Consider the following 15,551-nt stretch of genomic DNA (forward strand, 5'->3'; position numbering starts at 1 on the left):
AATCACTGCAGATGGTGACTGCAGCCATGAAATTAAAAGACGCTTACTTCTTGGAAGGAAAGTTATGACCAACCTAGACGGCATATTGAAAAGCAGAGACATTACTTTGCCAACAAAGGTCCGTCTAGTCAAGGCTATGGTTTTTCCAGTGGTCATGTATGGATGTGAGAGTTGGACTGTGAAGAAGGTTGAGTGCTGAAGAATTGATGCTTTTGAACTGTGGTGTTGGAGAAGACTCTTGAGAGTCCCTTGGACTGCAAGGAGATCCAACCAGTCCATCCTAAAGGAGATCAGTCCTGGGTGTTCACTGGAAGGAATGATGCTAAAGCTGAAACTCCAATATTTTGGCCACCTCATGCGAAGAGTTGACTCATTGGAAAAGACGCTGATGCTGGGAGGGATTGGGGGCAGGAGGAGAAGGGGACGACAGAGGATGAGATGACTGGATGGCATCACCAACTCGATGGACATGAGTTTGAGTGAACTCCGGGAGTAGTTGGTGGACAGGGAGGCCTGGCGTGCTGCGGTTCATGGGGTTGCAAAGAGTCGGACACGACTGAGTGACTGAACTGAACTGATACTTATAAAAATAACAGCCAACCTCCCGTTCACATTTTCACCAATCTAATGCTTAGACACTGTGGCCACATATTTAAGCGGCATGGAGGGTGGATCCGGGCAGGCTCAGACGGTCCCCAGTGCTCAGAGAACACAGAGCCCATGGCCTAGGAGCAGGAGGACTCCTACGTGCAAAGGCAGGCCTGCGTTCCCCGAGCTGAGGATGCTAAGTGAAGGAAGAAAGACATCCCCACCTCAGCCGTGTCCCGTCACACCTGCTGAACGCCAGCAGTATGACTACCTGGGGTGTGAGGACTGGGCGCTGCTACTCTGAACAAGCAGGGCTGCTCACGAGTGCTTGCTGGTCTGTGCACTGTCACTAAGGCCGAGCTTCCTAGAAGGTAACAGGCAGGGGGAGGCTGGCGACTTCTCCTTCATGAAACAAACTCTGAACTGAGGCCAGACACCATGTGACAGGCTGCCCACTCCACCTCTGGAGCCCACGGTCAGTGAGATCACACAGGCGGGACGCAAACCACTAGGAGCAGCCCTCTGAGAACGTGCTCTGGGCCTCAGACAGGATTCCACACCCATGCCCGGCAGGCTCTCGTGGTCTCGGGCTGAGGTTGTTTACTTTACTCAAATGAAGGTGCCTCCAAGATGTGTGGTCCCCTGTGTGAGGCGCCACCCCAACCTGCAGATGAAGACACTCTGAGGGATGTGCTCCCAGAGTGAAGCTGCCGCCAAGCCCCAGGCCGTGACTCAGCCCAGCCCTGCCCGCTCACTCCGTAGGGGGGGCTTAACACCCACGGCACGTCCGCCCTGAAGGACTCCACAGACGACCGCTCCTCACGCCTGGCAGGAGCCTGGCACAAGGTTCCCAGCTCAGGCTAAGACGTGCGTCTTACACACAAGCAGAAAGTCTTTCTGAGGCAGTAAGTAAGTTGTCACAGCTGTCCTTTACAATTTGCAGTGACCTCTGCAGAATTAAATCCCTGTGAGCACCTCTGAGGTTTAAGAACTGCCCTTAAGTCTCCGAAAGCTTTAGGCCAAATGGCCCTTAGCCAACCTCCTAAGGACGAGCAGGAGAAACCACTTTTACAGCATCAAGATCTACATGGCAAGGTCATTGTTAGGAGAAATACAAGAAGACTCAGCACCCATGTACGTGAAAAGTTCCTTCAGTCTATCTTAAGTGTTAATGAACACATGCTTACCTTTGGTACAGGAAATCGCAGCTGAGCTATTTGAACTTCGCTGACAAGAGGGACGGTGATTCGATTGGGAAGCACCAGATAGTTTGATATTATATCCAAAATGATAGTATCTGATAAACCACTGTTAGGTGGGAGGTTAAAAAAAAAACAATAATGATCAGACACTTCATGTTAGTTACCACCCGTAATGGTGAACTTGGCATAAACATGATACAATATCCCACCAACAGGTCAGAGCTAGTTCCCCTAACACAGTATTTATGCTGCTATGGTGACCATTATGTGGGATTTATTCTGAGAACACGAGGTAATATTCTGGCTACATTTCTTAATGTCCTAAATCACATTCATACATTTGTTTCCACATAACTTTATCACTGATTTAACACTGAATATACATTTAATTAAATTTCTTATTTTAACATAAAATATTTCAAACATACATAAAAATGCAGAGAATATGAAAAAAACATTTACTCATCTCACATTTATTACATTAAATTCATCTTTCTTGTTATATATGCGGAGCTCCTAATGAAGTAAAAGAATTTACAGTTCATTCTTCTTTACACTTTATTAGGTACTGAATACTGTAATCAATTTGAAACAGTATACACCACTGCACAGAGAATTCAGTAGTAGGAATAGAGTTGTGGGGGCTAAAGAAACTAATGTACTTTCAATATCCTTTTTGTCTATTCTTTGTAAATGTGTGTGAGTGGAGAGTCAGGGGTCTCTGCAACACCACTCCTGAGGGCCCAGAACCTGAGCTGCACAGCTGTGCGAGAGCACCTTTAGCCAGAACAGCAGAGTCCTAGAAGAAACTTACTTCTTGCCAGTACTTCTCAGATGTCAGCATTACGGACATGGCAGACGTAAAGGAACCACAGCCGGAACATCCCCTGGGACACAGTGACAGTCCTATCGCGCCCTGAGAGATGACCGAGCCTCACTGCAGGCTGGGGTCCAAACGCCAACCAAGGCGTGGAGGCTCAGCGCCAGCCCTCTCAGTTCAACGTGGGAACCACACTCCCCAGACAGCTCTGCTCTGTGAAGAGGCCAGTTAACCAGCGTCTACACTCCAGAGGGACTCGGAGGGCGTAAGCTGGCAGACACTGGATTGGTGCTCACCAAGCTGACGACGGAGGGGTCCCTCAGAGCTTTAGCACCCAGCACCCTCACTCCAGGCAATCTCCCTGCAGAAGCATGAGTTTTATTTCGAAAAATCTACTGAGACAGAAGACCCCTCACTGCTGACGCAAGTGCTTCAGGACCTGCTCGCTGCCCCGGGGGTGGGCTGTGCCTCACCTCCCGCTGACGCCCGTGCTGCCAGCAGAAGGCCCAGCTGGCACCTCCACCGACGGCTCCCTAGCGGGCTGCACACCCCCCGAGTCGCCACTCCCCCGTCCTGACCGCGGCAGGGCCCAGCACACAGCACGGCTTCCTCACGCCTTCCGCCCTCCTGGTCTTCCTGACCCGGTCCTGCATCACCTACAGCCTTCACCCCTCACACTCGGGTTAGGGCTCCTCACTCAACAGTGGCAGGGAGCGCGAACACGCGTGGTGACGTGAAGTGACTCAGGCGTCCTGCCGCCTCCTCACACCTCGGCTTCTGTTCTGCAGTCAATGCAGGGAGCAGGCAGACGTTCATTTAGTAAAGCTTGGGGCAAGATTTCATTGTGTTAGGTTCAAAGTTATTAAATATTTACTTTTACAAGATAAGGTCTGCCACAGCTGTTACCTGATAAAATCTTCACAAAATAGTGGCCCAAGTTTTACGTTAAGTACACATGCATATATTTTATCGCATGAAATTTACATAATTATATATAAGTGATGTCATATGTAAATATATGTAATTTTAAAGGAGTATTTTACTATATTTCTTTTATACCATGGTCTCATTTTTGCATGGTGTGTGCCTGTTTCCACCTGTATTTCTAATATATATGCATATATATTCTTAACAATATATGCAATCCTATATATACCTAATATATAAGAATATGTTTTATATGTGTATAAAAATCTATATATAGAACAACAGCTAGAAGGTATGCCACACCAAGTCTGTCTTCATATAAATCCACGAAATGAACCGAAGCTGTGTCTGCACGTGTGTATCTGTGTGTCCTTGTGTACGTGCGTTTCTCCCTTTCCACTGGTTTGGGACTGACTCCAGAGCTGCGGGCTCATGGCCCGGAGCCGCCCACCGGCTCTCTCCGCCACAGCGCGACCTGCAGAGGAGACGCCTGACGAGCACAGGTCGCGGTGCTGAGGGGAGGCAAGCAGGATCCACGTTCTTTTCTGCACTAAAGGACAGCAGGGACTTGCTGCTTTGGCCACTGGCCAGCACCCTTTCCTCCAACTCCGGGAGTCCTTCCTTTGGGGGACTTCCTGTCCTTCACTGCAACTTTTTCAAGCCATTCTCTGCCTCCTCTCAGTGTGGGCATGAGACCCAGACCTGATCATCAGAACCAGGAAAATTTGTCCAAGGAAAGGTGGACAAACAGAGGTCAACTCTGAAACTTTTGCTGGAACTAGAGGGACATTTGCTGGAATCTTCTCCTGAGGTTGCTAAGCATACCACAGAATAGAAGCCAGAAGCTGCTACTTCACAGCAAGAGCCTGCCTGGCAACAAAGCCACACATAGAAAACGTGGGTCAGGAGGCGTCCTGTGGACATTAGCGTCCAGCCCCGTCTGGCCACCTGACAGGGCCACAGGCCACACCCAACGCCCAGAGCAGGCGCTCCCCGCCCGCTTGGTGGATGGAAGAACAGACTGTCTGTCAAAACCTTTACTCGCTTAATGAAGACCAAGTGAGCTGGGTTTGTTCTTGAAAGCAAGAATGCTAACCAACCCTTTTACAAAATTCTTTTAACGCTGTCCTTTCCGAGAATCTTTTAAAGATAACGGTACTTCTCTATATCCAATAAATCACAGTACCTAAAACCTAAAAAAGTCTTATTATTACAACTATGCCCCAGCTTATTAAAGTCTTCATTTTTTCCTGATAATGAAACAAAATAAAATTCTTTCTAATGGCCACTTCAAGGAGATAATAAATACAAAGGAATAGAAAAAAAAGCAGACTGAACCAAGGCTTTCATAATTCAATTTTCTAAGCAAAATAGGGAAAAGAACCCCACAGATTAACAAAGTGTCCACTAGGAAATATGTAACTGTAGCAACACTTACTGCACTTTCGCCTTCAAGCGCAGTGGTAAACCAGAAGCAGGCTCCCTGCCTGGCGCTAACGGCCTGCCACTGTCGCCTTCCATCTTGGAGGACAGACGACCTGCAGCCTGACTAGGAAGCCTCACCGCCCTCACAGGAGGGACATGCCCCGAAGGCTTCACAGCTCGTCTGGAAGGAGTCCTCACGGTTCAGACACTAGAGCACACGGAAGAGCAAAGACTCCCAGCGCACCCCGCAGCCGCATGTCCAGGCTGACTCCTCCCCGCCCAGGAGGAGCGCGTCAAGGCCGAGAAGGCAGGAAGGGATGGGGCAGCACAGCTTCAACGTAGCCAGAAAGGGCTTGAAAACTTTTTAAACTTTTCTTTATTTTTCTGGGATATTAAAACACCAAAACTGGAAAGACACCTCATGACAAATGAAATGGCTCCAATGAGCCCCAACAGGGCTTGCGTGCAGCTGCAACCCAGAGCCTGAGACGCAACTCGGGTTCTGGAGCCTGAGCGCCCTGCCTGAAAGGCACGGACACTGCCCGGGAGACGGCGCTCAGCCGCTGGGCTGTCTCATGACGCCGCCAACGCACATGCCATCAGCAAGCTGGCCACAGGGCACGACAGAGTACTTACTTCAATCCAGGAATGTCGAGAAGATTAGTCAGTCCTGTCCAGTTAATTTCTAAAAGCTGTTTTTAAAAAAACGGCAAATATAGTAAGTATGCAAACTACTTCTAATTATCATTATCAAATTATACAAGTCTGTTTCTTTATAAATGAAATGGGCTACTCAGTACATAATGCTGTCCTATACCTTGATTTTCACTTTATAAAATATCAAAGCTGTTGTCCCTTATTGGTACTGATAGCTTGCCTGTTCTTATGTTTTTTGATGTCATAATTTTCTCCAGTAAAATCATAATTATTTATATACCCACCCTCCTACTGATGAGCACTTAGAATATTTGCAGTTTATCCTTTTTGTAAGTAATGGTCATAGCAAACACCCTCTTCCAACAACATAAGAGAAGACTCTACACATCTACATAACCAGATAGTCAACACCAAAATCAGACTGATTATATTCTTTGCAGCCAAAGATGGAGCAGCTCTAAACAGTCAGCAAAAACAAGACCGGGAGCCGACTGTGGCTCAGATCCTGAGCTCCTCATTGCAAAATTCAGGCTCAAACTGAAGAAAGTAGGGAAAACCACTAGGCCATTCAGGTATGACGTAAATCAAATCCCTTATGATTATACAGTAGAAGTGAGAAATAGATTCAAGGGACTAGACCTGGTAGAGACAGTGCCTGAAGAACTATGGACGGAGGTTCATAACATGGTACAGGAGGTGTGACCAAAACCACCCCCAAGAAAAAGAAACACAAGAAGGAAAAGTGGTTGTCTGAGGAGGCCTTACAAATAGCTGAGAAAAGAAGAGAAGCAAAAGGCAAAGGAGAAAGGGAAAGATATACCCAACTGAATGCACAGCTCCAGAGAACAGCTAGGAGAGATAAGAAAGTTCTCTTAAGTGAACAATGCAAAGAGTTAGAGGAAAACAAAAGAAAGGAAAAGACTAGAGATCTCTTTATAAAATTGGAGATACCAAGGGAACATTTCATGCGAAGACAGGCACAACAAAGGACAAAAATGGCAAGGATCTAACAGAAGCAGAAGAGATTAAGAAGAGGTGGCAAGAATACACAGAAGAACTACACAAAAAAGCTCTTCATGACTCAGATAACCACGATGGTGTGATCTCTCACCTAGAGCCGGACATCCTGAGGGGGCCTTAGGAAGCATTACTATGAAAAAAGCTAGTGGAGGTGATGGAATTCCAGCTGAGCTATTTCAAATCCTTAAAGATGATGCTGTTAAAGTGCTACACTCATTATACCAGCAAATTTGGAAAACTCAGCAGTGGCCACAGGACTTGAAAAGGTCAGTTGTCACTCCAATCCCAAAGAAAGGCAATGCCAAAGAATGTTCAAATTACTCTACAATTGCATTCATTTCACATGCTAGCAAGATTATGCTCAAAATCCTTCAAGCTAGGCTTCAGCAGTACATGAACCGAGAACTTCCACATGTACAAGCTGGATTTAGAAAAGGGAGAGGAACCAGAGATCAAATTGCCAACATATGCTGGATCATTGAAAAAGCAAAGGAATTCTAAAAAAACATCTACTTCTGCTTCATTGACTATGCTAAAGCCTTTGGCTGTGTGGATCACAACAAACTGTGGAATATTCTTAGATGGGAATACCAGACCACCTGACCTGCCTCGCGAGAAACCTGTACCGGAGTATGTCAAAGCTGTATATTGTCACCCTGCTTACCTAACTTATATGCAGAGTACATCATGGGAAATGCCAGGCTGGATGAATCACAAGCTAGAATCAAGATTGCAAGGAGAAATATCAACAATCTCAGATATGCAGATGATACCACCTTAATGGCAGAACGTGAGGAGGAACTAAGGAGCCTCTTGATGAAGATGAAAGAGGAGAGTGAAAAAGCTGGCTTAAAATTCAACAATCAAAAAACTAAGATCATGGCATCCGGTCCCATCACTTCATGGCAAATAGATGGGGAAAAAGTGGAAACAGTGTCAGATTTCATTTTCCTGGGCTCCAAAATCAATGCGGATGGTGACTGCAGCCATGAAATTAAAAGACACTTGCTCCTTGGAAGAATAGCTATGAAAAAACTAGCCAGCGTATTAAAAAGCAGAGACATCACTTTGCTCACAAGGTCTGTATACGCAAAGCTATGGTTTTTTCAGTAGTCATGTATGGATGTGAGAGTTGGACCATAAAGAAGGCTGAAGGCCAAAGGATTGCTGCTTTTGGACTGTGGTGTTGGAGAAGACTCTTGAGAGTCCCTTGGACTGCAAGGAGATCCAACTAGTCCATCCTAAAGGAAATCAACTCTGAATATTCATTGGAAGGACTGATGCTGAAGCAGAAGCTCTGATACTTCAGCCACCTGATGTGAAGAGCTGATTCACTGAAAAAGATCCCGATGCTGGAAAAGTTTGAGGGCAAGAGGAGAAGGGAGTGACAGGATGAGATGGCTGGGTGGCATCACTGACTCAATGGACATGAGTTTGAGCAAGCTCAGGGAGATAGCGAAGGACAGGGAAGCCTGCTATGCTGCAGTTCATGGGACTGCAAAGAATCAGACATGACTTAGCAACTGAAGAAGAAGAACAACAAAATGATTCAGTGAATATCTTTTTACACACATGTTCTTACAGAGACCAGCATTCAAAAAGTTGAAGCTCTTGTCAAGGATATATGTTCATTTTTTATGCTGATATACACTACCTTGTTTTCAGCTGCTAAGTCATGTCACTACCTAATTGCTTTAATATTGTACCAATTTACATTTCCATCAAAATTGTATGAAATGTACTTTCTTTACAGCCACACCAAACACAGATGTTAAAAATCAGTCTATTTGCCAGTTAAAGAATGGTTACTCCATCACTATTTCAAACAGCATTTTCCTGATATTTGGAGAAGGGACCAGCTACCCACTCCAGTATTCTGGCCTGGAGCATTCCCTGGACTGGACAGTCCATGGGGTCGCAAAGAGTTGGACACGAGTGAGTGACTTTCACTTTCACTTTTTTCCTGATATTAGTGGGATATGTTCCATCCATTTAGTCAACTTTTGGATTTTTTTGGCTCAGTTTTCTAGTGGGTATTTCAGAGAAAGCAATGGCACCCAACTCCAGTACTCTTGCCTGGAAAATCCCATGGATGGAGGAGCCTGGTAGGCTGCAGTCCATGGGGTCGCAAAGAGTAGGACACGACTCAGCGCCTTCACTTTCACTTTTCACTTTCATGCACTTGAGAAGGAAATGGCAGCCTACTTCAGTGTTCTTGCCTGGAGAATCCCAGGGACAGCGGAGCCTGGTGGGCTACCATCTATGGGGTCGCACAGAGTCGGACACGACTAAAGCAACTTAGCAGCAGCAGCAGCTAGTGGGTATTTATCTTAGAATAATTTCTATATAGTTGGCTGAGACTCCATTAAACAGATGTGGACAAGTAAAAAGTACTGATTAAAACACTGCTTCTCCTGTCAAGATGGATACTGCACGTAATGCAATCACTTGTGCTTTACACTGCAGAAGACGCTGAGTGAAACTGTATGACCTCTATTATTTACACACACTGGGGTGACAGAGCTGGGGAGTAAGCAGCTCTAAGTATGAAGCAGCTCTAAGTATGAACTGAAGGGTCAAGATTCCTTTGGACAAACCCAAACTCAAAAGCAACAACTTTAATAAGAAACTAACCTCCACAGGACTCCCTGGTGGTTTAGTTGCTAAGTCGTGTCCAACTCTTGCGACACCATAGACCGTAGCCTGCCAGGCTCCTCTGTCCATGGGATTCTCCAGGCAAGAATACTGGAGGGGGTAGCCATGCCCTCCTCCAGGGGATCTTTCCAACCCAGGAAGCAAACCCAGGTCTCCTGTCTTGCAAGAAGATTCTTTACCGACTGAGCTAAGAGGGAAGCCCATGGACGCCCTAGACCATGACGGCGATCTCTAGATGCATCTGCCACTAAAGGGAACAGGAGACTCTGAAGAAATGGCTGATTCTAGGTCTGGGGCAAAAACTGCTAACATGAACCTGGGGCATCCTGCTGAATCAGAAGGTCAAAGAAACTCTCAATGGCCCTCCCAAAGGGCGATCATGTCGAGGGACTAAAACTAGATTGCAAGCTCGGGGGTAACAGAGCACCTACTCACAGGACACTTGTCAAAACGATGAGATGTACCTGAATGCTACCCGAGTTCAGAGAAAAAGAATAATACTAGGGGGACGGGGAAAGAATTCACAGAAGGACAGACTCAGCTGAGTTTGAAGAGATACGAATGCAAGAAGGAAGGCTCCAGGCACGCCTGTTCAAGGCCCTGAACGGGGAGCTGGCCTGTCCCGGAGCACAAGGGAGGCCAGAGCACACAAGAGCAAGCTGGAGGGCTGTGGAGGGAGAGGAGTGTGAGTGACTCTGTGTTTGAGGACGAGACTGAGAGTGCGTGACTGAACAGGTGTCCAGATATGTGAGAGAGAAAAGTCCACCCAGCCCTAGGGGCAGATCGAGGAAAAGCAACGAAAATTAGTGCCCTCCCCATCAGCCCGCAGTCTGGATGAATCTCCCTTTGGGAAACTGAAGAGCCAGTGGGAAGCGTTCCCAAAGGACAGGAAATTACCTCTTTCTGAGGGCTGAGAAGTAGCAGTGAGGGCAGGGGCAGGGCAGGGCGGGGCGGAGACCCCCTGCACCTGGAGCCCCAGCAGCCTGAGCAGGTACAGGAGCAAGGGCAGCCTCAGCCATGCCTCCCCTGAGCGCCCTCTGAGGGCCTGTGGGTCCAACAGAATCTGAACCCACAGACACTGCTCATTTCAGCGCTGGCTGCACGCCAGCCTCCTACACAGGAAGTGTGCTACAGACATACTGGTGGCTCCGCCCTTCCCCAGAGCTTTTGAATTTGCTGGTCCGGACTGGTGATAAAGGTCACGAATGTTTTTCTTATGTTTTAACAGCCCTGGGACTTCCAGCTTCCACTTGGGATGCAGCAAACTGGGAAGAGTGTCACTCCTGAATGCACAGACAGCTGAGGTGACAGAGCCACCCTGGGCAGGAGAGCCAGAGCAAGCCCTATGAGAGCCAGAGACAGAAAAAGACAGGAAAGACAGGCCGGCTGCTCAGAGGCCAGGACAGAACTCCCTCTGCACCACACAGGTGCAGGGTGCTGAGAGCGCGTCAGGCGCCTCCAGGGCACGGGGAGGGGCCGCTGAGAGCACCAGCACCCTGGCGGTGCGGCAAGAAGCTCCAAAATAAGGCAGGATATCAACCCCTGCTCCAAGAAACTCAGAGAACATCTGGCAGGATAAATACCCTCAAACTCCCCAGTGGCCCCATTCTGGGCCCTCCTCAGCGCAGTGGGCTCCGAGGACCCCCCTGCCAGTTTCTGCCTCATCACCTCACTGCTGCCTCCCACAGAGGGTGGCAGGATCAGCCTCCGGGACCCTCGTTCAAACACTGTGTCCTCCGCACTCATGGTCTCAGGGCCAAGGACCTGTGCCTGGCGCAGCTGGAAGGGGGCAGGCCAGGACAGATGGAGAGGGGAGGCTCACTCCTCCTAGGGGCCATGGCAGCTGGGACTCTGCCCTGTGGCCTGAAGGACCAGAGGCCACGGTCTCGGGGAGAGATAGCGAAGCAGGCAGAACAGGCCTGAGAAAGGACGGCAGCCACAGTGGCCACGCGCCAGTCATCCTGTTCCTGATGCTCGGCTGCAGCCCCTGCATGGATTCCATGAGACAGCAGGACATGCTCATTCTGTTTTTAAAGTCCCCCCTTCATCCTCCTTCTTTGCTTAATGTACATCAACTGCTTGCTCCTTGGAAGAAAAGCTATGACAAATGTAGACAGCGTACTAAAAAATGGAGACATCACTTTGCTGACAACGGTCCATCTAGTCAAAGCTACAGTTTTTCCAGTGGTCATGAATGGATGTGAGTTGGACCATAAAGAAGGCAGAGCGCCGAAGCTTTTGAACTGTGGTGTTGGAGAAGACTCTTGAGAGTCCCTTGGATTGCAAGAAGATCTAACCAGTCACTCCTAAAGGAAATTAGTCCTAAATATTCATTGGAAGGACTGATGCTGAAGCTGAAGCTCCAGTACTTTAGCCCTTGATACGAAGAGCTGACTCATCTGAAAAGACCCTGATGCTGGGAAGGATTGAAGGCGGGAGGAGAAGCGGCCGGCAGAGAATGAGATGGTTGGATGGCATCACCAGCTCAATGGCCATGAGTCTGAGTAAACTCTGGGAGTTGGTGATGGACAGGGAGGCCTGGCATGCTGCAGTCCATGGGGTCACAAAGAGTCGGACATGGCCGAGCAACTGAACAATAACAACGTCAATTGCTGGAGTCCTAGCTAGATGGATTCAATTTCTTTTCACACTCACTCTTAAAGGAAGATATTAATTCCATTTTATAGATGAAGAAACTCAATCTGCGGATCACAGACTCAGAAGACATGTGCTTTGCTACCGGGGAGGACCCCTCGGATAAACATATTCAGAGTGAGCCCAGACCACCTCCTGGAGAAGTTCTAGAAAAGGCCTCCCATTTCAGTCTAGTCTAATCCACACTCCTGAGATGAACCTAAATGTGACCTAAGGATTCTGAAACACCCTCAAGAGTATACCCCAGAGGCAATGCCAATAATGTCAAGTCAGCATGAGTGGGTGGCCACCAATTTCTGGGACATGTCCAATGGCAGACAGTGGGTCTCCCTGGCTCTTCCCAGAACCTTCATCCAAGCTTACCAAACCTTGACCTCTGCTGTCAGGACCCACCAGAATGCTAAACCTACATATAGGAAAATATTTTATTTCTTAAATACTTGAAGACTTCTGTATGCCAGGTACTATACTGAGTATTTTTACCCACTGACATTTAGTTGTCAAATCTAATCTTTTACCGGAGGTATTATTGTACTCTCCGTGTTATTGATGGGGAAACTGAGGCTTACAGAAATCAAAAACAGTTGGGCCTCAGTGTCCAAGGGTTCCAGCTCCATCTCCTCAGATTTAACCAATCATGGATCAAAAGTATTCAGAAAGAAAAAATATTCCAGAAAGTTCCATAAAGCAAAACTTGAATCTGCTGCACTAAGGCAACCATTTACATATCATTTACATTTCAACTATTTACACAGAAGTTACACTGTATTAGGTGTTACTACTGATCTGGAGATGATTTAAAGGATGCAAGAGGCTGTGCAGAGGTTATGAGCAAACACTGCTATTTACTAAGGAACCTGAGCATCCGTGGACCTTAGTTGTGGGAGTCCTGGGACCATCCCCTGTGGAGACCGGTGGCGGGAGATGGCAGTCTGATCAAAGAACAGGAGGAACCGAGAGTGGGAAGTGAGGGTGGGAGGCCTGCTTCCATCACTGAGCCTGAAATGGGGCAGCACGTCCATCCATGTGCTCCATGAGGGCAGCACTTCAGAAACTTGCAGTTTTGTTTTTTATAAAGCAAGTAGCACATTATCAAAACTAAACAAATCAACAAGCAAACCAATGTACAAAAGTTTCACATTCAAAGATTTCCATACGTCTAAATCATCCAGTCAAAATCCCAAAATCTTAGTTTTTCACTGTGGTGGGGAAGGACTTGGCAGATGGTAGGGAACTGTGCTCTGATATTTTCCAGATGAAAGTGACCGAAAAAGTCCCTTTTCTCTGAAGATTGTGCTTAGGGGCTGTAATTCACCATATAAAGGTACCAGTGATTCTCAACCTCTCACAGCCACATCCTGCTTTTCTGAGTGCTAAAATTTCATTTGGAAATTAGTATTATAAGGTTATTTTTACTTTTTGGCTGTGAGGCGTGCAGGATCTAGCTCCCTGAACAGGATAGAATCCCCACCCCCTGCAGTGAAGTATTGAGTCTCAACCACTGGACCACCAGGGAATTCCCAAACGTATTAGTTTTATAATGAGGAAAAAGTTGTCTATCAAGAGATGTTAAAGCATAAAGAGATGAAAACATACAGGATTCATGCCTCAAAGGGAATAAAGTGAGATAAGCTCTTTTTCTTCACTCTGTTCTTTGGTATGTACACATTCTTGTCAGTGAATGGGAAGAAGAGAATGAAATAAACCTTGACTTACTGGCTTCCTAAGGAAGAAGATAGACAAAGCTCCTACTAAGGGCATGTCTCCAATCAATGGTTCCAGGATCACCCGCATTGTACCATGAATCTAAATTTAAATGGGAAAACAAAACATTAATGGAAATAATTTCACAGGCCCTTACTGACTCAAAAGGAGGGTACCAGATCCTGACAGTGATTCCTGAGCACATGACTTCAGGCTTCTCTAACTTCAAAGAAATTCTGAGTTAATAAAAACTTCACAATTTTCTTTCTGAATAGAGCGCAGAGAATCTGATAGGAAAATGAAACTTAAAAAAGCCTTACCTGTATACTCTGCACACCAGCTCTACAAAAATATCGCTTGATCTCCAGATCGATCTCACAATTGCCTACAAAACTAGCAAAGAAAAAGTTCCGATTACATTCTCTTCATCAGCACAGACCCAAGCTGCAGAATCTGAATACAGTGCTAGTAAAGCCACCAGAACTGGACCGTGGGCAGCTGCAACCCGCAGGCCAGCTAGGCCCGGGTCCCAGCACCTGGGCTGCGGCAGCCACAGCCCCAGAGTCAGCACGGCCACACGGAGGGCGAGCCTGGCGGCCTGGCCAGAGGTCCTGGAACAAATGTCACTTCTCAAAGGGCAGCTTCTGGAGAAGTCTCTTGATGGAGTATAGTTTTCATTTGTCTCATAAATAACTGTTTAAAACATATACAAAGCTTCGATCATATTTCATCACAAACAATGTGCCCGTGCTCCCCCACCGTGAGAAACCAGCAGTTCTCAGGCCCTCAGAGACATTACACCTGTTCGAGGCATCAGTTTTACTGAGCGACTGTCCCTTCAATCGTTAATGTGAACACCCATGAACACTGTGTGACGCTGCATGGAAGGCTTCACCTGTCTTTATAAAAACGTGACAGGCCCATGATGTTTTTGTGGAACCTGAATGGTTTGATGCCCACCCTTGATTCTGGAAGCGGATCATCTTGCTCCTGCCCTGGAGCATCAGGAGGAATCTGATAATCACAACAGGCCGTGTCCAAGCACATGAGCAAAATATCAACAGAAGGCATCTGGGATGAAAGTCTGCCAACAGTCACACTCCTGCCTTAAAAGTCACTGGCAATGGCACCCCACTCCAGTACTCTTGCCTGGAAAATCCCATGGATGGAGGAGCCGGGAAGGCTGGAGTCCATGGGGTCGCTGAGGGTCGGACACGACTGAGCGACTTCCCTTTCACTTTTCACTTTCATGCATTGGAGAAGGAAATGGCAACCCACTCCAGTGTCCTTGCCTGAAGAGTCCCAGGGATGGGGGAGCCTGGTGGGCTGCCGTCTACTGGGTCGCACAGAGTCGAACACGACTGAAGCGATTTTGTGTGTGTGTATAGATTCTTTTGGTGAAGGAGGTGCACGCGATCAAGGACACATTTTGGTAGAAGGTTGCTAGCAGTCACAAGAAGCAGACGTCTTCGTTAATGATTGTAGAGTTTTTCTAGCTATGAGAAGATGAAAGAAACTGGGCTCATAAAATCTTCTCTTGAAAATACCGAACTGCTTGAAAGTCAGTTCGCCAGTCTTCTGAGAGCACAGAGGGCCTCATCCCTGGTCTCTGCCCAGAACTCCTTTCAGGGGTGTGGAAGGCAGTGACCACAGCGCTGGCGACCTCATCCTTGTAGAGGCAGATGGCAACTGACAAGTTTTCTCCACATACCCTAAGGCGTGATCATTTTATGTTCTATTATCTCTCAATTACTCCTTCCCCAACGCTACAGGCAGTGATCTAGTTACGGTTGTTGTCTGGAACATAGGAAAAAGTAGAATGCAGACTGCTTCAGAGACATAAATGTCTGAGCTGCATAACTTGCATATGCTGCTATGTCTGCTGAAACCACAAAAGC

General features: G+C 47.2%; 1 protein-coding gene across 6 annotated transcripts in view; it reads right to left on the reverse strand.

Moving 5' to 3' along the window:
* The window catches only part of ESYT2 (extended synaptotagmin 2), a 79,203-nt gene that overhangs the window by 25,109 nt on the left and 38,543 nt on the right, over positions 1-15,551 (reverse strand). For 5 of the 6 annotated variants that reach the window (XM_055591401.1, XM_055591399.1, XM_055591398.1 and 2 more), the window contains 4 exons: positions 13,974-14,046; positions 13,666-13,755; positions 5,599-5,654; positions 1,776-1,896 (listed from right to left, as the gene is read on the reverse strand). In XM_055591401.1, the coding sequence (XP_055447376.1) occupies positions 1,776-1,896; positions 5,599-5,654; positions 13,666-13,755; positions 13,974-14,046 (340 nt within the window). The remainder of the gene's footprint in view (positions 1-1,775; positions 1,897-5,598; positions 5,655-13,665; positions 13,756-13,973; positions 14,047-15,551) is intronic. The other variant, XM_055591402.1, reaches the window with a different exon arrangement.

This window comes from Bubalus kerabau, chromosome 8, assembly GCF_029407905.1.
Source record: "Bubalus kerabau isolate K-KA32 ecotype Philippines breed swamp buffalo chromosome 8, PCC_UOA_SB_1v2, whole genome shotgun sequence".
NCBI classification, from domain to species: domain Eukaryota; kingdom Metazoa; phylum Chordata; class Mammalia; order Artiodactyla; family Bovidae; genus Bubalus; species Bubalus kerabau.